Here is a 23,354-nt window from a genome sequence, read left to right on the forward strand (position 1 = left end):
GTTAATAATACGAATTTAAGGATACTGGCTTCATTATAAAGTTGTTAAAATATAACTTTTCATATGCAGGTACACCTGTGCAGAGAGCTATGTAAAGGCGTTACAACGCTCAGTGAACACCAGCACGCGCTCATCTGACAAGTAAATGTGTCTAGTAGAGTACGTGCTCACGTGCACGTAGATCAGGTAATCTGAGATAAGTGGCCACTACTGCTGGGCATGATAAAATGATAATTACATAAAAAAACAACCTCAAAATCTAGCATTAGGAAATCTAAAAGGGGTTTTTAATGATTACTTTAAAAGAACCAGCGTTTTGTATTTATGCACTCTGAAATTTGTTTTTCTTAAAGTTGTTATCATAAAGTTTTACCCTTAGTATTTTACAATATAACATTTGAATAAGAGAGGCTTTCAGACAAAAGAATAAAGGCAAATGCAGTAGTGCCTAACTTTCCTAAGTAGTATAGATTTGTTTTCAGGGTATCAGTTTTTAGGGGAGAGACGCATACAAATATGTATTGTTTTAGATTTTTATTACAATTTTTGAAAAAATGTTCTTGCCAAGTTTTCTGGAATTTAGCAAACACAAAAACTTTGTGGTAATATAATAAGCTAACACAAGAAAAGTTTGGTCTGATTTAACATCAGACAGTGAAAAAAATATATACTTTTTTTTCAGTGTAAGTAAATATCATGAGTCTCTGCAACCAGGTTGTTTTTTTTGTTATAACTATGCAATTATAACAAAAATTGTGTAATGTCTTATTCAGATTGTTCCTTTACCTGACTGTAACATCTTTGATGGGAAAACCCTCATCATCATTTCTTCTTCTGTGGTCTTGTTAAATTGTTTGCGTCCCTTTTGTCATGTTACACTGTGGGAGAGTGGATGTTGCTTCTTTTTTTATGTAAATACATCCAGTTACTTATAGATTTATTATGTTAGTTTAATAAATATAACATCCAACACCATTGTAATATATAAATCCATTCTTTAATGTGCATGTTTAAGTGAACTAACGATTGTAAAGTAGCAGGAATTAACTTCAGTTTTGCTATATACTTTAGTTTTGTGTAAGACTTGGATCAAGCAGCCCATAACATGGTTGTATTCTGTTTGTCGTTCTCGTCAGGTATGCTGTGTATATATAAGATTTATATTGTTTGTTTTAAAAGTCGTGCAGAAAGCAGCCACCTCGCTCGAGCCATCCATTTGGGGACCATCAGCTAACTCTTCAGCTGCAAAAATTCAGCTTTTCAGATGTAAAACGGATCTTCTCTCTACGAAAATTTGCTTATATAGGTCATTTTTACGGTGTGATGGAAATTCATAACCAAGCAGGTAGAGAAACTACTCAAGAATTGAGAAAGTTGCAACTTTGTCTTCTAAGTATTTTATTTGAAGGCGGTCAAGCGTTCAAAGGCTCTGAACACAACAAAATCAGAAAAGTCAGAGTAACACCTCACAGATGCCTCCGTTTTATACACACTTCTGTTATCTGGGAGAACATTCCATGTAAGAACACTGTTCTGTACAGAAGTTGCAACATCAGCCCGTCTGGTCTGGCTCTAACCACTCCTTATGTTTTGTAGCTTTTTATCCTACAAGGAAAAAGTCCTTGGCAGGATAATGGAAGATTCTGCAACAGCTAGAACATTGTAAAAAAGAAAAAAACAACAGGAAGTGACTTCTGATAACACAAACTACTACATACAAACAGTCACTTACTCAAGAATTTCCACTTCAGTGTTTGCTTAATAATAAAGCATTTGACAAAGACTTACGAACTAAAACTTGACCTGACGGTTTACTCAAAGTAGATCCCATACACAGTGGCGCTGCAGAACAGAGAGGTGTTCTTGAAGGAGTGGGACACAAAGGTGTCGAAGTTTGGATCCCACAGACAGCGGCTGCTGATCTGCATCCCCTGACCGTTGAGCTGGCCGATGTGGACCAGGATGACAGTTTTATACCTGGGGATCATAAGCTCCTTCACGCGGGTCCTTATCACCTTCAACAAGGTCAGAAAGAAGCGTTCTGATTTCGGCAGATGTTCTGATGGAATCAAAAAAAGTCGGCTGCATTTTCACCTACTTCACAGAGAGTTAGGGTCATTTCTCGAGAGTGCAGTGGTTCATACTGCATATCTCGGAGGTAATGGGTGATTTCTTCCTTCAGTATATATGAGATAGTAGTGATAGGGAATAGTTTATAAGGGCCTGTGGATCAAAAAAAAAGAAAAAAGAAAACACCAGTTGTTTAAGCATTCATTACATGTCCTCAACATGTAATGGATACTAGGGAATTTATTGGTGAGAAAATAACACATATACAAAACATAATGTTCAAAACTAATTACATTCTAAAGAATTTTAACAACTTGTTTTTGGTGACAAATGCTAAGAAAGCATTTAAGCTAGGAAAGCAGCAGTATCTCCTTAAGATACACTTTTCTAACAATGTAAAACTCATCATAATGAAAACATTTCTCAACAAACGTAGGTTACTAAGTTAACGATTCCGTAAAATACTGCCCAAACCCATAAATTAGAATTAGACGGAAGACGTTACTTCAAACACTATTCCGCTTCATCCGGTAGAGAATAATAAGTGTGACATGCTTACTAAGGTTGTACAATTAAATATACATTATGACTTTTACTAAGACATACATTTGTCAAAGATCCTGTTTGGTAAAAGTTTTAGTTTGTATGCAGTTTTAGTTTTGACAAACCGCTACTGCTGAACTAAACCCTGGAAAAACATTTCAGCAGAGAAAATATTTACTTGCCACCTTGTTAGAATCGATTTAAAAGGTTTATTACTATTTCATTAACCTTAATTACAAACCAGATTTTTTTTTTCTTTTTTTTTTTTTTTTTTGCTAATAGACCAAATCAATGATTCCTGTGAACTTACATTCTTTCTCTTAAAAAATATACCTTCAAATGTGAAGAATAAATATACAAATGGCTTCACAAATGTTATTGGTTGAATCCTAACTGTTTGCCTATATACACTGTCTCTGGTTTAACTTCCATTAATTGTGGTTAAATCTGTCAATAAACTCAAATGTTTACAAATTCTTCCCATTATATCTATCATAGTCCAGCTGTTGTGTCAAAAGCTAAGCATCTATGATTATCAGTCATGGTGCACTGGATTCAGGTTAGCTGGTGGTGATGGTGTTGCTGTTCTCATTAAGTTGAATGTTTGCTTACCCAGTTGGTAGGTATTCGGATTCGTGGTAGCTGCTTGATCTTCATGATGGGTAACATGCTCGTCCACATGCATCACATGCGTACTGGCGGGGCTGAACACGATGGGTCAAAATTTAAGAAGTTGCATGTAAATTAGAGAATAGGCACATTATAAGTTACTGACAGGAAAAGACTTCAATTTGATCAGGCAGAACAGACACTGAGGATACTTACTCTTTAATCCGCGCAGTTTTTTCTTTGGCTCTGGATCCCTCCGGGTGAATTTTTATTTTCTTCTCCGCTTTTTGTGGTTTGTCCTTAAGTGGTTCAGACATCGCTGCTTTTCCTTCCCTTAACTTCCCTTACAAGTCAAAATAACCTGAAATGTTATGTAGCGCAAGCTAGTTTCTGCATTGCATTAAATATGGCTCCATGTGTACGTTTTGAAAATAACAGGCATATAATAAGCGCTTAAAGATTTTTTTTAAAACGAGACGTTCTTATAAAGCCTCGACAAAACTAATTTTTACTTGAAATAAAACTAGTGAAAAACAATCAACTTTGAGCTCCACTAACCTCAGGAGAGACAGCGTAAGCTCGGGTTGTTCTTTTTTTTTTTTTTTTTTAAAGTTTAGTGAAATGTCGAAAAATATTTAAATACGTTTGAAATTATATAATTGTAATACATGTTACAATACTAGTTAATTTAAAATGTTTATACCGATTTCTCGACGGCTTGTTCCAGGTTTAACCAGATGAAGCAAGAGTCCGCGGTAACCATAGCAACCGTGACTCCTAGGTGGGCGGGTTCGTGATTCGGTGGGTGTAACCAACGGCTGTGAGTTGAAGACGTCATCGTGCCCTTTTGCCTGGATTTTATGGCCATTATTTCCAATTTAAGTAGTCCGAGTACAAGACTGCATATCCTGAGTGTGAGTCGATATAGGTCAAATTAAATTCAATTCAATTTTTGTCAGATGTTCCAGTAACATTGATACTTTATTTAAACAGAGAACTGGGATTCAGACCATTCACATTCATGGATTCCCACAGTAAGATAAATAAATAAAATAGTAACAGATATAATTTGAAATGAATAAATGACTGAACAAAATAATTCTTTTTCAAAGCAAAGTAAACTTGTGCATTATTATAGGGACATTATAACTTGAAACAGATACAACAAACTAACAAATGTATAATTCTGCAACACCAGTTAATTCCACATATTTCTTCGGATAAATAACAGTTAGAGGTGGGTGATTAACTTGTTGCATTAACTTGAGTACTTAAAAAACAGAAAAGAAAAAGTCCAAAATGTCCAACTATTTTTGAAGAGCTATCCCAAAATGTGAGCGTTGTTTCATTCCAGTGCATTCACAGCGCCCTCTGGTGTCATAACATGAGATGGACACAGGACCTACTGCTATGGACCAAACTTCTTCTTCTTCTTCTTCTGTTTTTTTTTTTTTTACCACCGCCCGCCTCTCCGGCTGAGTAGCAACAAACTTGTTGGTGGTTATGTGCGTTAACGCAGAAACATTTTACTATAATTTCTTAAGGATGGAGTCATATATTTACACCTGCAGTCCATTCAGATACAGCCTACGTATACATTTTGAAACTGCGTTAAAAAAAAAAAAAAAAATCCAAAACGAAAATTTCTCCACCACCCCCAAGCGTGCGCTCTCCTTACGTAATCACGCAGGCACGCGGAAACAGATGCAGCTGTAGGAGAAAGCTTCGCAGCGCTCGCTCGCTCTGACACTGCAGCGTCTCTACGTCAGGGCCGGACTCGGAGTCACCCTATCTCCCAGTTTTCAGGTAACAAGCTCCTTAAGCAGAACTTGTGATTCCTGTCCGCTTCTGGCCATGTTTGCGCTGCCGGTTGTTGTTCGACCTTCCGCTCGTTCATTCGTCCTTGCTCAGCCTGTGTTGTTTGCTTCCATTTCTTCGGTTCACTTTCTCTTTTATTGTCACCCGGCTGGACGAGTTTGTTTCATCACAAATCCGTTTGCATATCTTTGATGTGAAACAATAAGCCTAAATCTCTGGTTGTTCTTTGTATTCACTCTAGTTTTTAACACTACTCCAAGTGTTACTCTGTCAGCTCTGCCAGAATGGTTGTACTTTCTAAGGAGTACGGCTACGTTGTCCTGACTGGTGTTGCCAGCATGATCATGATTGGACACCTGGCCATCAAAGTGGGAAAAGCCCGGAAGAAGTACAACGTGCTGGTGAGCTGGAGGGTGATGTTACATTACCCTGCGGGGGGCGGGAAGGGGAGTAATTGTTACATTTGCTTTCTCTCTCTTCCCCCCCCCCGCGCCCCCTTGCAGTACCCAAAAATGTACAGTGATGATCCAGAACATGGACACATCTTCAACTGCATCCAGCGTGCACACCAGAACACGTAGGTATCTGCTTCATAAGTAGAGGTAGAAACCAGAGAAGCCTGCACACGCCTTCTGGTTTTACCTACTGATAAGGAGGAGGAAGAGCAGGTGAAGGTTGACAATCTATTATCACCTTTTAACAGGCTGGAGGTTTACCCCCCCTTTCTCTTCTGCCTGGCAATTGGTGGTTTGCATTGCCCCGTGAGTTTTGTTGTTGTTGTTGTTTTGCACTCGCATGCTGCTGTAGTCCCATCCAAATAAGGGTGACGAGATCACATCCCAGTAGCTAAAGCCAACACTGATTTGTTTCCTTTGTGTGCGTTTGACAGCGCCTAGCGAGTGGACTCGGAGCCGTGTGGATCGTTAGCAGAGAGGTGTACGCACATGGATACTCCAGTGGAGGTGAGACGAAGCTCATGGGCCTCGGTTTGGAAAGTTACACAGTAAAAAAACAATTAACAGCAATAATTTGGTTTATTTAGCCTGTCACAGAGAGAGAAGGGAAAAAAAAATAAACAGGTGTTCATTTTTCAAAGTTATATTTTCACCATGTTTTTCCTACATTTTTAATGTAAAGTAAAGTAAATATTTAATTCATAAGCCAAATATATAGTTCATTAAATATTAGAAATTTTATTTCAAATGAAATACTTAGTTAGATGACTAAATTTTTAACTTAAAGTTAAATATGTATTTTTGCTAACTAAATATTTAGTTTATCAATTTTTAGCTCATTAGCTAAATATTAAGCTAGTTATTTAGCTTGTTAGCAAAACTTGCAAAATATGCTATAAATGTAGGCCTGAGCTAAACATTTAGCTTGAAAATTTAATATTTAGTTTGAAACTAGATATTTAGTTAAAATAAATTTATTTGGGAAATAAATATTTAGCTTCCTAGCTAAATATCTAAATATTTATTTTTGCTGTTGAATTAATTATTTAGTTTGGAACTCTGACATTTCGAAATGTAGAAATAACAAGGTGAGAATATTAAAATGAACACCCACATATTTTTTCCTTTATGACAGGATAAATAAATCAAACTAATACTGTTCATTTTTTTTCCTGCATAACCTCATAGAAGCCGTCCTGCCACTCTTTTTTTTATTTACATAACATCCTGTGTGCTAAAAATTGTTGTTGCTGTCCATTTATCAGATCCCAAGAAGAGGATGAGGGGTGCGTTTGGCAACGTTGCCTTGTTGGGGCTGATGCTGACCACTCTGAGCTACGGGGGCCACCTGCTGGGCTGGTCGGGACCGACGCGCCCGCGGCTGTTCGGGGCTGCATCCTGCCACTAATGATTTAGATTTGCTGATGTCGGCAATCAAAATCATGTTTTATGGCGACTGCACGTAGCGTATCTCTTAGCGTATCCGCTCAGCTCTGACCTGCTTAACTGGTTGTGTTAAAGCTGGAAAGTAATTCGACTGGTTTTTTCTAGATGCAGCCACTCCCACTTCAGATGAGTTCACCTGCATTAATGCAAAAGCTGGACCCTCGTTATGGAGAACTGTGGCTTTTATTGTATAATTTTTGCACTGAAGATGATCAGTCAGTTTCAACATGACTTCCATCTGTTTGCATTAAGCCTACATGATATACACGTTCTTACTGTCATGATTGCCTGAAGCCAGATGTTAATTCTGGCCTTTCTATATTAAAAATCTGTACACTTCTACTTTTTACACTCTTTGGCTGCAGATCACAATCTTAAAAGGTTTACTATAGAAGGTGTGAGGCTGAATGAAAGAATGTGAGGGTGTGTTTACGTAGGTGTGTGTGTAAAGGGAGCGCCTTCTTTTTTTTAAAACAGAGTTATTGTTTAAAGTCCGCCGTGCCGGTTCAGACAGGAGCAATAACTTATTGACTTAATTATCATAAATCACTGTTAATACCTGACAACCGGTTTAAAAAGGAGGCCAAAATTGAAGCAGTGTAATGTTCCCCCCGCAATATCAAGGGCAGCAGACTTACTGTTGGTTTTATGGTTTTTTTTTTTTTATTACTAAACAAGTGATCTTTCATAGCATTTAAATTATTACATTTTAAACATGTAAAATCCTTGGTGAGAGTAAAGCAAAACTCTGACAGAGCGGAGAATCTTGCAAAATTCAAAGCCCTTGAACTTTCTCCACATTCTGTCAGCTTGCAACTACAAGCAAGGTAAAAATCTGAAAGGTGTGGCGTGCATTTATTCCGCCTACATGAGTCGATATTTTGCAGGATTACATTTTCCTAAACTTCTAGCTAGGGATGCATGATATATCGTGACAATATCACAGTGTGCACAAAATTCATCTTGCAAAAGATTGGCATGCAATAATTATTGGCTAACATATTTTAAGAGGGTTTTTTTTTTATCCTAATAATAAAAATGCGATATTTAGCCAGACGTTGCCAAAAATGCTAGAGATCATGTAGTGCATGAAGCACAGATTAGGAGAAGGGTTTTATCGTAACTGATATCGCAATATTGACTACCATCGCAAAATATTCTAATACTGCAGCATTTAAAATAATCATCTTTGCAAGATTTTCTAATATCCTACTTCAGCTACCAGTCTTGGATTCTGTATCTGCTTTGCTTGCATAGAGACGGAAGTTTTACCATTTGTTCTCCACTCAATCTTACTAAAACAGCATCTGACCAGCAAATTTCAAAAGATTTAAAGAGGAGAGGCAAAAGCAAATGAGTCAGATTAGCATTACAGTGCTATAAACAACTAATGATGTCATCCAGTACGTTACTATGGAAATTGTCCCTGCCACCTCGACCTTGAGCTGTTAGCATGTCATGAGACTGTCAGATACCAGCAGTCTTCAGCCAGAGTTCTCTTTGGATTTGTTGTAACACTGACTGCTTCTGCTATTTTAATTTTCAGATGAACTATCAAACGGTATTTTGTGAGATTTCCGAAGCTTTATATATTGTTTTATAATGCATTACTCGTGAGTTGACTGAAGGCAATTGGATTGGATTTTCTTTACTTATTTCTTTTTTCTATTCTGCACTAAGGTGTGTTTCTCTTTGATATAAAAGCCCATTAAAATATGCTGACGTTTGTGGTTACAGCATGATGAAACGTGGAAAAGTTCAAAGTGCTAGGAATGCTTTTGCAAGACACCCGACGCTCGGACCCACACAACAGCTTTTAGTTTCACTTTAACTTCTTATGTGTGTTCATTGTAGCACTTTTACTTGGGAAGTAATGTGCATTGGCACATTCAACATTCAATTTAAGGAACAATCGCCAACTTCAGGATTCTTATTCCAACATGAAACGATACAGAGAAGTTTCACAACAACGTTTACCAAACACCGCCACATATTCCTGATTTCAACCACTAAACGTTTTTTCTTGGTTTAAAAAAAAAAAAGGTTACTGGTGCATCTGGTTTTTCAAATACTGTAGAGTAAAAATATAATTTACGTGTGAACTTTCTGTATTACCTCATGCAGCTTTAAGGCAGCAGTTTGGATTGAAAGTGCACTTCACTCATATTTGGTCACCTAAATCATCTCCAGTGATGTTTCTCAGTCAGAACCCCAAATCCTCATTCAGACCGACAATCACCTGAGGTTATTTGGCCTGGATGGATTTTTCGACCTACGTTATCTCACATGTCCACTAGAGGGCAGTGTAATGTCACGTTGAAAGTGCTGCTATTTGTGCAAAAGTGCCTTGAATTTGCACTTTTTGTGTGATACTGAAAAGTCTCCAGGACTTAGATGGGAATGTGGAAGAAATATTAGGTGACTCTACGACCTTTGATGATTCAAACCAAAAACCACGAAATAATTAAATAATCGTTTCAATAGTGAGCCTTAAACAGAGAAGTCAGTCATTTGGACTAATCCTCTTGAAGACGTATGCTTCTCCACGTATCCAAAAAGTTGCTTCTTTTTCGCCACATGTTCTCTCCACGGTGCGAGTGACAGAGTCGAGAGGAGAATCTGTCAGTGGGCGTAGCGTGAGAGGGGCGTGTCCTCCATCAAATCGTCCTACGGAGAGAATTACAAACTGTAACACGATGACCTCAAAGGAGAAGCAACAGCAATGCCCATAGAGAAGGAGACTTACTTCTTTGTTTAGCAAAAATGGAAACGTATCATTTTTGTTTCTTTTCTTAAAGGGGCAGTATTACATAAAATCTTATCTTTTTGAGCTTCACCATCATGCAATTTTATTCTCTCATCAAAAAACACACCTGGAGTGTTGCGTTGATTATTTCATGCATGTTTGAGAAGTCCTTTAATCTCCATAGCAACCATTCAGCTGTGCAAAACACCTGAGTGGCTCTATGGATGCCTTTGACGCCCAGAAGCTTTATGTTTGCAAGCTTCCGATCTTTAACCCACTCAGTTCCTTCAAACTAGCCAGCATCAATTAGCAAACACCTGGTGGAACTGTGCATGCGCTGAGCTCATTACAGGACCTACTTCTCAGTGCTATGCTGGTAAAAATGTTAAAGGTTAGTAGAGGAGCCATGTTGTGATCCCTTGCTGAGCAGGGGTTTCTTAAAAAGAGAGAGGCCCAATTTCAAAGCTTTAAATTACAAAGACAAATTTCTTTTTAGTCACATTTAATACATGAGGTATTTTTTTTAATGTAACACCTGACTTGATTATGCAATAAAATGGCACAATGTGCATGGAAAACACAAAATACTGCCTCTTTAGCCAGGCTATTTTGTGAGTCATTATCACATTTCCTGCCCAGTAATTCTGTCAGTGTGACTTCATGACAATAGAACACTAGGAACCATTTTATTTTAACCTAATGCCAGCCGTCCGGTCACAACAGGAAGATAACTGGCAGATAGAGCACTTCCTGTGAATTGAAACATGCTAGGAAAAGAACAACAATACTGTAAAAACTGAGGGAAAACATCAAAGACTACGAGTAGAGAGTGTTGATGGAGTGGTCTCTTACCATGGGAAGGTCCTGAAGCCGGTGGAACTCAGGGTGGTTCGCCCGCTGGCGGAACTTGAAGAAGAGGACAGTGAAGACCACAGCTGTGGAAACGATGAACACTGACAGCAGACCGGCCAGCAGGGGGTCCAGGGGAGAGCTGGAGTGGCGGTGGGACCCCTTCGAGTCTACATGATGGATAACAAATCATTAAAACGACATCATAAATTCAAACTCTAAAAAGAAGCAACGCTCTCTACGTCTCCTAACCGTCGTCGCCGATGTTTAGCTCCGACGGAAACTCCCGGTGTGTGGGCCCCACAGGGACCCAACCAGGAGCTGGTGTGTGTGCGGTAGAGGAAGGGGTCGTGGCTCCAGATGAAAAGGTGGAGTGGGCCTCGCCGGTCGGGGAGTAGCTACGGGAGGTGGCCTGCTGACGGGTGGAGCTCGCAGTGGTTGGTGCCGATGAAAGGCCGTCTGCGGCGGATGAAGTTGTGTCGGTTCAAAACAGGACAGAGAGCTCTTTAGAGGAAATGCAGCAGAGGTCACCCTGCTCCTGAAACCTGATCGCTTGCCCCCAACAACGAAGCTGCTGCCCATAATGTTTAGCAAAAACTATCTATGCATAATAATACCAAGAATTATCTTTAAAAACATAGAACCTGTTTGGCTTTGTAGTCATCACACCAACATAATAATAATAATAATAATAATAATAATAATAATAATAATAATAATAATGGTGATGGTGGTGCAGCATATCCTGTGCAAACAACCTCGACTTTCTAGTTTTTACATTATTTTAAATATGTTTTTTTGTTCTAATTCACCAACTAGAGTGTGCAAAACAAACTACAGACTAACACGGTGCTTTTGAAAGTGATGGCCGCCAGAGGGCGCGGTTGGGGCTTCAGGAAGTTGGAAGAAAGATGAGGAGGGGAAAACTAAAATAAAAATAAAATGGAACCTCGTACATTTGGTACCTTAAATTTATCTGTTATTCAATTATGTGTGTGTTTTTTATAAAATATGTTAAAATAATTGATTTAACTGTTATTTCTGATGCTCTTTTTTTTTGATCGACTGCCAGTCAAATTCATCAAGCAAGAAATGGAAACATTTCTAACAAGAAAAAGACCATGGGAACTGTAGGAATAAATTCAACTTGTTGATTAATATTATGATAAGAAGTATGTTTCTTTACATATTTTGTAAAATTGTGAGTTTGCAAAATATGTATAGGTGTAGATCTACAAAATAACCAATTAGATATGAGAACAAACAAGAACAAAGAAGAAAAAAGGGAGTACAAATTAAAACATTTAGGACAAAGATCAAATACTGAATATAACTAAGTGGTGTCACAACAAAAATGGAGTTCAGCATATGTGTTCTTTCCTTTTCATCGTGGCAGTTAATTTCAGCTTTTTAAAAATATTATTATTTTTTTCCTTTTTATGTTATTCCTTGTTTTAATTAATCTGGGGTCACACAGATATTATGGGTAGAAGGAAGAAAAAAGGAGAAAGAAAACAACATGCTAGAACAAAGAATCATTATAAATTAAGGATAAGTAAATAGCTTGATTTATGATCTTCTTAGGGGATTCTCCCATTTCCCTTGTTACTTTCTCTTGTTAAACAGGAGCTGATTGAGAAAAAAAAAAGTTGTTCCAAATTCCTTGAACTCTGTAATCTTTCTACTAAACGTTACATATTTAATCAACAAATGGGTGTTTACAGATTAACCACTGGAATGTCAAAGCACGGAGAGTAAAACAGAAAATAACACAGAAGCCAGGTTATTTTGAGGTATGTGTTACACACATTTCAGGATTCAAAAACTGAGTCTTGGTTTTTAACAACAGGTGAGAATTTGGGAAAAGTAGTGATGGTTTGTATCTCATATGACTGATGAAACAGGATGTACAGTGCTGTGGGAATGTACTGATGTGCCAATATTCTCTGTATTTGCTGTTTCTGGTCACACTTCACTGCTTCAGAACGTCAAATGAATTTTATTACCAAACAAAGATAACCTGAGCAAATACAATAAACCGTTTTCAAAATGATGATTTAATTTCCTATGAAAAATAGAAGCCAATGATTCCCTGTTTGCATCACTAGATTGTACACACTAACTGCATTTAATCATATTTTCAAATTCATTGACATTTATTGATGCTCTGAATAACAAAAAAGTGGAAAAAAAAGTCAAATTAACAACACATACAGTTTTTCGGAGGGGGTTTAAACATCATTAATTGGAATTTACTGTGACAACGATAAATCAATTCTTGTGATGAGAAATTTATCACGATAAATGATACACGATATGATAAATTCCTACCTCTACTACAAAGCTTATTTTTCTTTTTTGAGAGGTCAACTTGTTGGTGCTTTTTGGATTAACTGATTAATAAATGAACAGAAAAAGGTGCCTACTAGAATTTTTTTTAGTAAAGCTAAAGTTATGCCACATGAGGAATTCTGGGTTGAACATATTTATAGACCAAAGTTTTTTTTTCTTAAATGCTAAAACTATTTTTTTTTTTAAATTTTTAAAAAAATAATTTTTTAAAAATTTTTAAAAAAATTAATCGATTACTCAATTAGTTGACAATTGTTCAACTAATCGACTAATCACGATTAATTCAAATAATTGTTGTTTTATTGCAGAGTATAAAACGGGCAGATGTTGGTTCTATTGTTGTTTCCCCAAATCTCTATACACATTATGACAAATAATAAATCATTTCAGATCTGATTAAGGCCAGGTCTATTCTACATAAGATGCTGGAATTCAAAAAGGTTGTACTTTCTTTTTTCTTCAAACTGTAATTGAAGTTAATTAGAAAGGCTTGTTTAACAATTAACATATTTTTTAAGAGCTTGTTATTTGAGTTTGGCTTCATGTTGCATAACCAATAAAAAAAAAAGAAGAAAGAAACGTACCAAAAAACGAGTGAGATTGGATGTACTCTCGCTTTTGGTTATTTCTCCTAAAATAGTTACCCAGCATCAGCTGAGGGGGTTATATTTATATTTACCCAATCTGGAAAAAGGGAATCTCTTCAATAACTCTACGACACAAGTGGAGGTCAGGGCAGGACTGTGTTCCCGTAACGCCGCTGGCAGGGAAACCGAGTCTGGGAAAATGGCCTGCGTTTGCAAACAGGCAACGTTTTATTGTGAGGGTTGCTATATTTTAAGGCTTTAGTCTGGACAAAGTAAACACACTAAAATGGAGAAATTGCAGACCCAGAAGGCCAGAAATAAACAAAGCTGTCACCTTAGTGCAGATGAAAATAATCGGCCACAGTTTGCAGAACCTTGCAAAAAAAAAAAAAAAAAAAGGCATTGGGGTGATATCGCAAAGTAGTGAGCATTTTGTGGCATCGCAACCACAAACTGCATCTCAGTTTGTTAGGATTTTAGACGACAGATCAACACCGAGCAGGGAACAATGGTAAAGTGGAAGGAAACTGGATTTTCAGATTTGCATTTGTAGCCAGGTGCTGTTCAAAAAATACTGTCAAATCACATTTTGCTTTGCTTCCAGCAATTAGTGTTTTAGGGTGTGTCTCTGGCAGCTTTGGATATGTCGGGGTTAGTAGATGATAAATGTTTAGTATTGCCTGTATTCCCTCATGTTCCCAACGCTCCCATTAGCAGGAAGACAATCCTGTTCTCCGTAGGAATGGGGCGTTCAGTGAAATGTGTAATGTTAGTTTACCACCATAGTTACACTAAAAAAAGAGACTGGAGCTCCAACTTAAGACAAAAATGGGTTAACTTGTCAAATGTAATCAAATTAGCTTACTTTATTTACATTTGTTTAATATGACAACCTAATAAATGGACTTTTGTTAAAACTGTCACTAAGTCATGAGTTTGTTAAGACAAAAGAGAAAGAAAAATGAAGAAAGAAGAAAGGAAATGAAAAAAATTACGGTTCTCTGCCTTCTTTTGATGCTAATTAGAAACAACCAATCAGAGACAGGAAGAGGGTCTTAACGCTGTCAATCCCCCTTGTGAATGTGCTGTTCTTCCTTCCACCTGCCATCAATGCCAAGGCTAGTTAGCGTGTCCACAAAGATGGCGGATAAACAGTTTTCCTGGAACGGTGAGTAGTTTCTTCACCAATAGTTCATTTAGCAGCAAGTACACAAGGGTGATTGACAGCGTTAAGGACCGACTTCTGGCTCTGATTCGTTGTCAGAATTTCTTTTAGCTTTTTTTTTTCAATAAGGTTTTCTTCTTGCCTAATCTTGGCTACGGGAGAACCCAGAAAAAAAATAATGAAAATACATTTTAAAAAATCTAGAATAAGTAATAACATATTGTGAAATATATAGAAACCAGTAGCTAACTCCTATTTTTTTTCCTTACATTTCCAAATTCTGCCCCAGTTTCGTGTTGGTCAATTGCATAAATACACAGTTACATGCTCTAACGTTTGCCACTTAAGGGGCATTGATTTGTGAAGCACTGCAGCGAGAGAAGCAAGTAAAGACGGCTACCTGAGAGAGATGGAGTTGTGACAGTGGGTGCATTTGTGAACTGAGATGTAGCTTTAGTGGAACTTGAGACGTGCGGGTGTCCTGCATCTGCTGATGTCTCTGATCGGACTATGCTTTCCATCGGGGCAGCGGTGGCAGCAGGGGCTGGGAGGTCACCCAAAGTTTCATTCCTGCCTGCAGGATATTGTGTCTGCGGTGGAAACTCGTTCACCGGGCCCTCTGCAGGAGCAGGGAACGGAGTTGAGGTAAAGGAAGTAGGCAAAGCATGGCTCTGACCTGTAAAATAACAACATAATTATTGGAATATGCATTCAGTCCACAAAAGTACTAAGTTTTCAGGCTTTTTGTTTATTTTGCAATTATTAATAAGTGATCATTGTTGATTTGCTAATAGCTGAATTCTTTTTAAATTAATTTAAATGAGCTAATTAGCGGATGATGACATATCATCTGCTATACTGATGATATGTCAGCGGATTGGTGTGTGGGTCACCTTCTTCTTCCCTTTTTTTATATTAAACTTAACCAAACCACATCAAATTCTTCAGCATACCTACATGATGAGGTTGTCAAAGTCAGGCTAGCATAACAACCCTCTCCCTTGCTGTTTTCTTTTTTTAATTAAAATCTTTTCCTGCAATATCTTTGGACTTTGATACCTAGTTGTGGTCGTGTTGACAATTAGTAGGAAAGCACTTAAGATTCAACACGTTATGTTGACAACTTGGTAAAACTAACTTTAGTCATCGCTGATGAGTGGGCAGCTGTGGGAGCTTGATCTCGCGTGACGTCACACAAAAAACTGACAAATTACACTGACGAGGATGGCTTTTAAAAAAAAATGTTTTAATGAAAAACAAAGCATACATGTCAGTTGCATAAAAATCGTCTTTGCCGATCTTTAGGTTTCGGCAGTGAAATCAGAGAAGCGATGCTCATTAAGACAGGAAGGGATAGGGGAAGTCTTTTGACCCCTCGCAATTCATTAATAAAAAAAGACTGTTCACAAGCGGAAAATGTTTGTCTTTCCACGTGGATGTTCCGTCAAGGTAGGGTGTGCAGTGTCAGAACTGATAAAATGCCCCGACTCCATCTCAGATTACAGGCTTCACTTTCAATGTTAGCATGCTAATGTCGCTAGCAGCACAATTGCAACAAACAATAGATGTGAAGGAAGGACTGTTGCTGTAGAACACTGGCCTCATTTAAATTGCACATGGAGGGCTTATGATTAGCCTAATGATTTAATGGGAAGATGGAGGAAGATGGAAAGACAACACTGAAGAAAACCTGTTAAGAGGCTGAAAACGTCTTTATTTCCATTAAGGCAACAACCCTAAAATACACAGTCAGAGCTACTGAAAGCAAATTTATGTGTGAGAATGGAGTCCAAAGTGCGGCCATTTGTGGCCCCTGAATTTATTTTTTTGTGGCCCCTGAATTATATAAATTTGTCTCACCGCTGCAGGTTGATGCAGTTTTTTATTCAGTTAGTACAAAACTATTAAAACTATTAAAAGAGCCACCAAATGTGTGGTTCTTCTCAAATAAAGGGTCACTTAAGGAATGTTTTTATTGCTGAGAAAAGATCAAATCATTTTTAGTTCTTTTCAGTCAAGAACCCAAAATAAATTAGTAAAGTGTTTTGCGTCGCTTTCAATAAAGAAAACACATAAAAGCTTTTTGGAGGATTTTGATCTTAATGATTAACACATTCCTACCAAAAAAATCTGACTATTTGCTTTGTTTAATTAAAGTATTCTATGCTTAGTTTATTGTTGAGCAAGAACAAAAAAAATGACCCAACAGTACCCTTGAGTTGATGATTTTGGTCCATGTAAAAAAAAAGTTTGGGCAGCTCTGGTCTAATCAAAGCCCAGACCTATACCCAATCGAGAATCTATGACCGTACCTGAAAATTGATGTTCAGAGATGCTTTCTGTCCAATCTGAATGAGATCGAGCAACAACAAGATGCAACAGGCAAAAGAAAAAAAGAAAGAAAATCTACCCAGCTTTAAATGTAACTAACTGATGGAGTCTGAATACCAATGCACAGCTTACTTCTTTATTTTCTACACCAAAATCTACTTCATTATGATGCTCCACAGAATAAAACCGCAATAAAATACACCGAATTTGTGGTTCTATGTGGAAAAATTTATGAAAAAGCTCAAAATCAAAGAAAGATTATTTGTCAGTTAAGTCAAGACGGACACACAAGCATATAGTCTGGATTTTATATTGACGGATGAGAACATCATCCTACCTCCAGTCTGAGGCGATCCGGTAACCAACAGCAACCAGAAGCACACCAAATGAATCTCAAATCTCATCTCATCGGGCTTCCTCTGCCTTTTTTTCTGTGCAGATCGCAGTTAAACCCCCTCTCCTCAGCAGCTCTGCCCTCTCCTCTCTCTCTCTCCTTCTCTCTGATGTTTGTTTCCGTTACGTGATTTGACAGGGCACATCACCAAGCGCTAAAAATATCCTGAGGGAGTCGGGCAGAAGAGGAGCACGCGGGTGGGGCTGCGTGGCCTGCAGGCTGCGTGGGTGCGTTGGAAAAGAAAAAGACTCATTTAAAATAAATAAATAAATAAATAAAATTTTAAAAATAACATCCATACATACTGCGGTCCCTTCCTGAAAATTCCGCTCTCATCCATCCACGATCACTTTACGTTTGAAGATTCTTGCACCGTATCCGACTGAGGTGGCTCGTGCCGCTCTGCTCCAATCAGACGTCGGTGCGTCAGAGGCGCAGCTGTTTGCGTCAGGAGCGCCTCGTAAAGGGTGAACGACTGGAAGCTTTGCGCAGGTCGACCTGCAGCACTTTAGTTTCTAGAATATTTTTGCAGCTTGTCTATTTATTTTCTTCTTCTCTGGCTTTTTGTTGTTGTTGTTGTTGTTGTTGTTCCCAGAAGCCAGCATGTCGTCACACCTGAGAAAATTAGTCTTGCGCGTGGACTGTGTGGAGGGCTGAGGCGTTTACCTGACTTTAGGAGACTTTCTAGTTTCAATTAGGTGAGGATAATTAGTAAGAAAAATACATTTTATTAAATCTGTGCCAGATGGAGTCCGCACCCATCCCGGGACAGAACCCGGTGGAGTTGGAGTTCACACAGGAGAACATTGAGACGGTGAGTTACTTTAAATAAGTCTGCGGAAAGCGTGTTAGAGAGTCTTAAATGCACAATGTGACCTAAACTTGACATATTTGTTTTAACGAATATATAATTGTGTGTTCTTGTCGTTTTAATTAGTCAGTTTAGCATTGGAATAAAATAAAAATAAAACATCAGTTAAGGGGGAAAAAAACGGGTTTAGTTTTTGTAGTTTAGCGTTTTGGAAGCTGCTCCAGTTGTAACTTGATTCCAGCTTTAAGCATATGCTGTCCTAATAATAACCAGCAGCATGTGTTTCGGATTAGTTCCTATGACAACACATTTTTACTATCTAAGAAATTGGTCATCCAGCATGCATGATTGTTGATAAATGCTAATATGATTTTTATTTTTATTTTTTTAAATTTACTTCATGCCAGTTAAATACCTCCTGTAGTTGTTTTTGTTGATGTCCTGCTTGACTTATTTTGATCCAGCGTTTGTCTCTGTGTCTGCCGGCTCGTCCCTCTCCAGGCTCTCTACCAGCTGTACTTCGACCCGGACATGGAGCGTAAGAACGTAGCTCAGAAGTGGTTGACCCAAGCCCAGGCCTCAGCACAGGCATGGCAGTTCTGCTGGGCCCTGCTCAGCCCTGACAAGGTTCTGCTTTCCATATTCTACCACTACTCCTCTGTCTTTATTATTATTCTGAAAGATGCACCGATTTAACGGAATCAGCCGATTTTCACCTTCACCAGCTCTGACTGGTGATTGGTCGGTTAGTATCAAAATTCCTTAGCTTTTTTTGAGTCCAGTGAATTCACCATATGTAAGCCTCAAGGGCACGCTAAACAACACCCTTCAGTGAGGAAGTTTCTACCAAAGGAGGACGACTTAAAGTTACCTATATTTAGCATCTGAGGTTAAAATGAAGTCTGAATTTCTGGTGTGCATCTGGAAATGGTGTCACACCTGGATTGACCTCGTTAATGTTGCAAGTTAAAAAAAAAAAGAAACTGTGGGATTTGCTAACTGATGTGGCGCTAACTACTATTAGCAATGCAATTTGAAGTCAATCCATTTGCACTATCACCATATTCATAACTCACTTAAATGAGTTAAGAAACATTTTCAATTCAAAAGCCATTTTGCTGCTGAATTATTAATAGACAACAACAAAGATATTTATTATTTTTAATCTGTCACTACAACCATCCAGATTGGTGCAAAGTGTTATTCTATCCGTTCAGCTTTCAGGTGTTTCAAGAAGCTCTGATCATTCATAGAACTTCTTGTGGACTGTGGTTGCTGACATTAGCATTGGGGATGTTTAGCTTTGAGATGCTACTTTAGGTTTGAATAGCTTCACTTATAGGGTAACTGCTTTTAGCCTGAACACAACAAAAGTCTTTTCCAGCGTCCCATCAGATCATATTTTGAAACAAAAATGAACTCCCAGTGGGTCGAGAGAAGCGACTTTGTCACCCGTTGCTGTTGTTTGAAGATTAAGCTTGTGTGTCACATTTACGGGCGTACCGGAAACACGGAAATTCAAATGTTCTGATCAGAACAAAAACGGATTAATTGCGTACAAAAATAAATGTTAAAAATCTATGTGATTAATCAAAATTACAGCGTTAAAGTCTCAGCAATGAAACAGACCATTTAAAGAGATACACACAGTCAGAAATGCTAAGGAATAACTTAACCCGAAAACTTTCTGTGATTCAAATGCATGGGAGCCCAACTGAACTCAGGGTTACTTGGAAACTTTTGCTTTTTATAGATGCAATTCTGATTTCAGTGTGCATTTGTTGTATTTATAACAGAGAACTAACAAAACAACAACAAAAAAAAACTTTCATGGACATCTCTGGTTTGTTCAGGTTGTGAGAGTGAGAGAAAGACTGAGACTTTCAGTAAACGCAAAGTACATCAGGTTTGTTCTGTTTTGTGTTTTAAATTGAAATCAGTAACAAATTTCTGATCTCTATCTTTGGGATTCTGTAAGCCTTTAACAACTGATTAGGAAAAGAAGTTAAGATGGACATGCTAAAAGCAAGAATGCTGGGGAGTGTTCATCATCCTGCAGAAAGTTGGTCATATGTTGAGTTTTGATTAAATTATTTTCAAATGTGTCTCTTCGTAGATCCCGGAGGTTCAGTTTTTCGGTGCCAGCACTCTCCACATCAAGATCTGCCGTCACTGGGGCGACCTTCCCGCAGACCAGCATGAGGACCTTAGGATGCAACTTCTTTCCCACATCTTATGCTTCTCCTCTGGTCCTAAAATGGTGCTCACTCGACTGTGTGTGGCGCTGGCCTCGATGGCTCTTAACCTCATCCCCCAGGCGTGGTCTGAGCCGGTGGCAGACATGGTGAGAGCATTCCAACCTCAGAAACCGGACTCTCAAGACAATCCTGGTGCCAAGGCTTCTCAGGACCCCCATGCACATTGCCTTGCTCTCCTGGAGCTCCTCACCGTACTTCCAGAGGAGTTTCAAAGCGGCCGTCTGGCCCGAGCCCGTCGCACCCAGCTGAGGGAAGCCCTGGCCGGGGAGTGGGCCGTGGTGTGTGGCATGCTCCGACAGCTCCTACAAAGTCAGGATTCGTCCGTTCAGGTGAAGGAGAAAGTTCTCCGCTGCCTCTCCAGCTGGGTGGGGCTGGATGTGCCGCTGGGGGAAAGCCAGGAATTGGTCCAGGACTGTTTTGCGGCGTTGTCCGACCCAGGGTTGTTCGACACCGCAGTGGAGACGATAGTTACTGCCATCACACAACCGGATTGTCAGAGGTGAGCACCAAGCTGGACCTTTGGTGGCCGTCAGATCTCAGTAGCTGAGGTGATTTTTTCAGCCATATCGAAATAGCAAAACTGCACTGGAAACACTTTTTCACATCACACGAATCATGTGATCAAAAGCCGGATTTTGAACAATGAAGAAGATGGAGGATGATGATGGTTTGCTTTTGGGTGGGGTTTTCAGACAATGTGCTGCTGCCTCCACCAGAGCTCTCGCAGCATATTTTTATGAACTGCGAATATGCTTTTGCAGTATATTCATGGTTCATAAAAAGTTGCGTGTCATTTGAACGTTTGGAATCCGTAGCTCTTCTGAAAAATCAACTACAATTTCCACAAAAGACAGTATAAGTAGCTGCTTCAAAGTATAAGGGGCTTGTTGCTCCTCTAGTGGTCCATATAGGATGATCGCCATGGTGGAATTATGAATATATCTTACGTAGCTGTTTACATCAGTCACTGCCATGATTTTTAATGACTTCTCACGTGAACAAGCTTATTCACATGTGATTTTAATTTAATTTATTATTTAATGAAAACACAGCCAGTGGTGTGACCCGTAACTTTTGCGGACGATGATGGCGACAGTAGTAGGAGATCGTCCTGCTGTCAGTGGGTCACCGGTTCAAGCCCTCACCCCATCCTTCTCTACTGTTGTGTCCTTGGGCAAGACACTTCACCCACCATTCCTCTAGCGTTGGTCAGAAGAGCCAATGGCGCCACATAGCATCCTCTTTTCTGTCAGTGAGCCACGGGGCAGCTATGGCGACAACCCAGTAGCCTACTATCATCAGCATGTGAAAGGGAATGGCTGGTTTTGTTGTGAAGCGTCTTTAAGTGTCATTTCATTTCTTGTGTGGAGGTTCGCTAACGTTCTGCTGAGCCTGATGCCTATGGTGCTGGGCCTTTACGACCAGTTGAAGACAGCAGTTCAGGACGGGGACATGGAGACCACCCACGGTATCTGTCGCATTGCCGTCGCTTTGGGGGAAACGCACTCAAGGTATCCACACACTCTAAAACGTCCACGTTTGCCACAGGTGTTTTCATGTGCTTGTGTCTGGTAGGGTTTTGCTGGAACAACTGGACCACTGGCAGGAGTATCTGGCTTTGGTGAACATGATTCTGTTCTGTACGGGGATCCCTGGACACTACCCGGTTAATGAGACCACGAGCTCCCTGACACTCACCTTCTGGTACACGCTGCAGGTACGGAAACGGAGCAGGCATACAAACACTCACTGCTGCTCAGATTTTTAGCGTAGCGAACAAAAAGTTGGCCAAGTTCAAATTATATTGGTTCTTTATAGAGTTATTTTCCTCTCTTTTTTACTATGTGGTGAACATTCAGGATGACATTTTATCTTTTGAGGAAGAGAAGCAGGCAGTTTACCTGCAGGTCTACAAACCGGTTTACTTCCAGCTGGTGGACGTGTTGCTGCTCAAATCCCACTATCCCTCCCAAGAGGAATACGCCTCCTGGTCTTCTGATGACAAAGAGCAGTTTCGAATTTACAGGTAAGTCGCTTAAGTGATGGAAGTTTTCAAACATCTCTTAAGTCTAGGTCAGGTACAGAATAATTTGCTCAATCAAAACGAACCAACTTCATAACCGTGGCAACAAGTTGATGTTTTTACAACTGAGAGCAACTTATTAGCATCTCAAAAAATACCTGAATGATGATCCCAAATCCCTGAGGAGTTGAAAGGGAGGCTTTGTGGATGTAGAGCAGAAGTAGAGAGATGCAGGAAGTTCAAACAATCTCTTGCATGAATCATAACGGGCAAGAATCACATCCCCTACACCGGAGGTTCCCAAACTGTGGGGCGCGCCCCCTAGGGGGGCGCCGTGCCATTGCAGGGGGGCGGGGAAGCCGTCTGGATGAAAAAAACAAAACAAAACATGAATGCTGTATGCGTTGGGTCTGCAACCTTCACAAACCAAAGAGTCGTCTTTGCTCTCAAGCTACACAAAACTCGTTTAGATCTGAATTGTTACAAAATCTTTTGTGAAAAGACAACTTAAAAAGTTTTATCTACTGCAGGAAATCAACTTTTAAAATAACCATCATTTTGGTTTTAAAACAAAGAAAAATATGAAACATGTGAAGAGACAATTGATACATTTTCTTCTATGGGAGGTTGATGTTTTTGGAAAATTGCAAAAACAAAAAAACAGTTTTCAATTTAGTGATGACAAAGAAACAATAAAGGTTACTGATAACTGGATCATTCTGTTGTGGAAATTCAAAGCAGAATTAATTCAATGGAAAAATAAGACACAAAAAAAACTAAAATCTGGATTTGTTTAATATTTATTTATTTTAATTTGCTGGTTCTACCTTTTTTTTTTTTTTTTTTTTTTTTTTTAAAAATATAAAACCCCAAGGGGGGAGGTTTTTTTTTGGCAAA

The 23,354-nt window shown here is 38.9% G+C and overlaps 4 protein-coding genes across 7 annotated transcripts in view; 2 read left to right on the forward strand and 2 right to left on the reverse strand.

Annotated features, from left to right (window-relative positions):
* Positions 1-1,377: 1,377 nt before the first annotated feature.
* Positions 1,378-4,178, reverse strand: LOC106946559 (tctex1 domain-containing protein 1-A-like). Of its 2 annotated transcripts, none has more exons than XM_015030970.1 (6): positions 3,926-4,178; positions 3,439-3,583; positions 3,226-3,317; positions 2,099-2,223; positions 1,789-2,015; positions 1,378-1,652 (listed from the first exon to the last, which is right to left on the reverse strand). In XM_015030970.1, exons 2-5 carry the CDS (start codon positions 3,537-3,539, stop codon positions 1,812-1,814), a joined length of 522 nt encoding a protein of 173 aa, XP_014886456.1. In that variant the 5' UTR covers positions 3,540-3,583; positions 3,926-4,178; the 3' UTR covers positions 1,378-1,652; positions 1,789-1,811. The 2 variants fall into 2 exon arrangements, with proteins under 2 accessions (XP_014886456.1, XP_014886464.1); XM_015030978.1 differs by lacking the exon at positions 3,926-4,178 and adding an exon at positions 3,781-3,854.
* Positions 4,179-4,899: 721 nt separating this feature from the next.
* mgst3a (microsomal glutathione S-transferase 3a) lies at positions 4,900-6,933 on the forward strand. Its single transcript, XM_015030990.1, has 6 exons — positions 4,900-5,028; positions 5,282-5,441; positions 5,544-5,617; positions 5,744-5,801; positions 5,930-6,002; positions 6,761-6,933. The coding sequence occupies exons 2-6, from the start codon at positions 5,325-5,327 to the stop codon at positions 6,901-6,903; spliced, it is 465 nt and encodes a 154-aa protein (XP_014886476.1). The 5' UTR covers positions 4,900-5,028; positions 5,282-5,324; the 3' UTR covers positions 6,904-6,933.
* A 199-nt stretch (positions 6,934-7,132) lies between these two features.
* On the reverse strand, positions 7,133-17,586 carry LOC106946552 (putative protein TPRXL). The gene is made up of 5 exons (XM_015030956.1): positions 17,309-17,586; positions 15,041-15,316; positions 10,789-10,995; positions 10,540-10,706; positions 7,133-9,608 (listed from the first exon to the last, which is right to left on the reverse strand). Exons 1-5 carry the CDS (start codon positions 17,373-17,375, stop codon positions 9,564-9,566), a joined length of 762 nt encoding a protein of 253 aa, XP_014886442.1. The 5' UTR covers positions 17,376-17,586; the 3' UTR covers positions 7,133-9,563.
* Positions 17,587-17,827: 241 nt separating this feature from the next.
* The window catches only part of LOC106946526 (importin-13-like), a 16,528-nt gene continuing 11,001 nt past the window's right edge, over positions 17,828-23,354 (forward strand). The window contains exons 1-6 of one of the 3 annotated variants that reach the window (XM_015030930.1): positions 17,828-18,179; positions 18,678-18,803; positions 20,293-20,933; positions 21,805-21,945; positions 22,010-22,151; positions 22,294-22,460. In XM_015030930.1, the coding sequence (XP_014886416.1) occupies positions 18,111-18,179; positions 18,678-18,803; positions 20,293-20,933; positions 21,805-21,945; positions 22,010-22,151; positions 22,294-22,460 (1,286 nt within the window). In that variant the 5' untranslated portion in view covers positions 17,828-18,110. The remainder of the gene's footprint in view (positions 18,180-18,677; positions 18,804-20,292; positions 20,934-21,804; positions 21,946-22,009; positions 22,152-22,293; positions 22,461-23,354) is intronic. The other 2 variants (XM_015030923.1, XM_015030915.1) reach the window with 2 other exon arrangements.

This window comes from Poecilia latipinna, unplaced genomic scaffold, assembly GCF_001443285.1.
Source record: "Poecilia latipinna isolate Pla-1442-1.1 unplaced genomic scaffold, P_latipinna-1.0 Scaffold12, whole genome shotgun sequence".
NCBI classification, from domain to species: domain Eukaryota; kingdom Metazoa; phylum Chordata; class Actinopteri; order Cyprinodontiformes; family Poeciliidae; genus Poecilia; species Poecilia latipinna.

Coding starts and splice junctions, on each gene's coding strand:
- LOC106946552 (XM_015030956.1), bottom strand. CDS start 17,375: ATGAGATTTGAGATTCATTTGGTGTGCTTCTGGTTGCTGTTGGTTACC. Junction 10,707..10,788: donor GCTAAACATCGGCGACGACG/GTTAGGAGACGT, acceptor TCCATCATGTAG/ACTCGAAGGGGTCCCACCGC. Junction 9,609..10,539: donor GGCTTCAGGACCTTCCCATG/GTAAGAGACCAC, acceptor TTCTCTCCGTAG/GACGATTTGATGGAGGACAC.
- LOC106946559 (XM_015030970.1), bottom strand. CDS start 3,539: ATGTCTGAACCACTTAAGGACAAACCACAAAAAGCGGAGAAGAAAATA. Junction 3,318..3,438: donor AAAACTGCGCGGATTAAAGA/GTAAGTATCCTC, acceptor CATCGTGTTCAG/CCCCGCCAGTACGCATGTGA. Junction 2,224..3,225: donor TCCGAATACCTACCAACTGG/GTAAGCAAACAT, acceptor TTTGATCCACAG/GCCCTTATAAACTATTCCCT.
- mgst3a (XM_015030990.1), top strand. CDS start 5,325: ATGGTTGTACTTTCTAAGGAGTACGGCTACGTTGTCCTGACTGGTGTT. Junction 5,442..5,543: donor GGAAGAAGTACAACGTGCTG/GTGAGCTGGAGG, acceptor GCCCCCTTGCAG/TACCCAAAAATGTACAGTGA. Junction 5,618..5,743: donor CAGCGTGCACACCAGAACAC/GTAGGTATCTGC, acceptor ACCTTTTAACAG/GCTGGAGGTTTACCCCCCCT.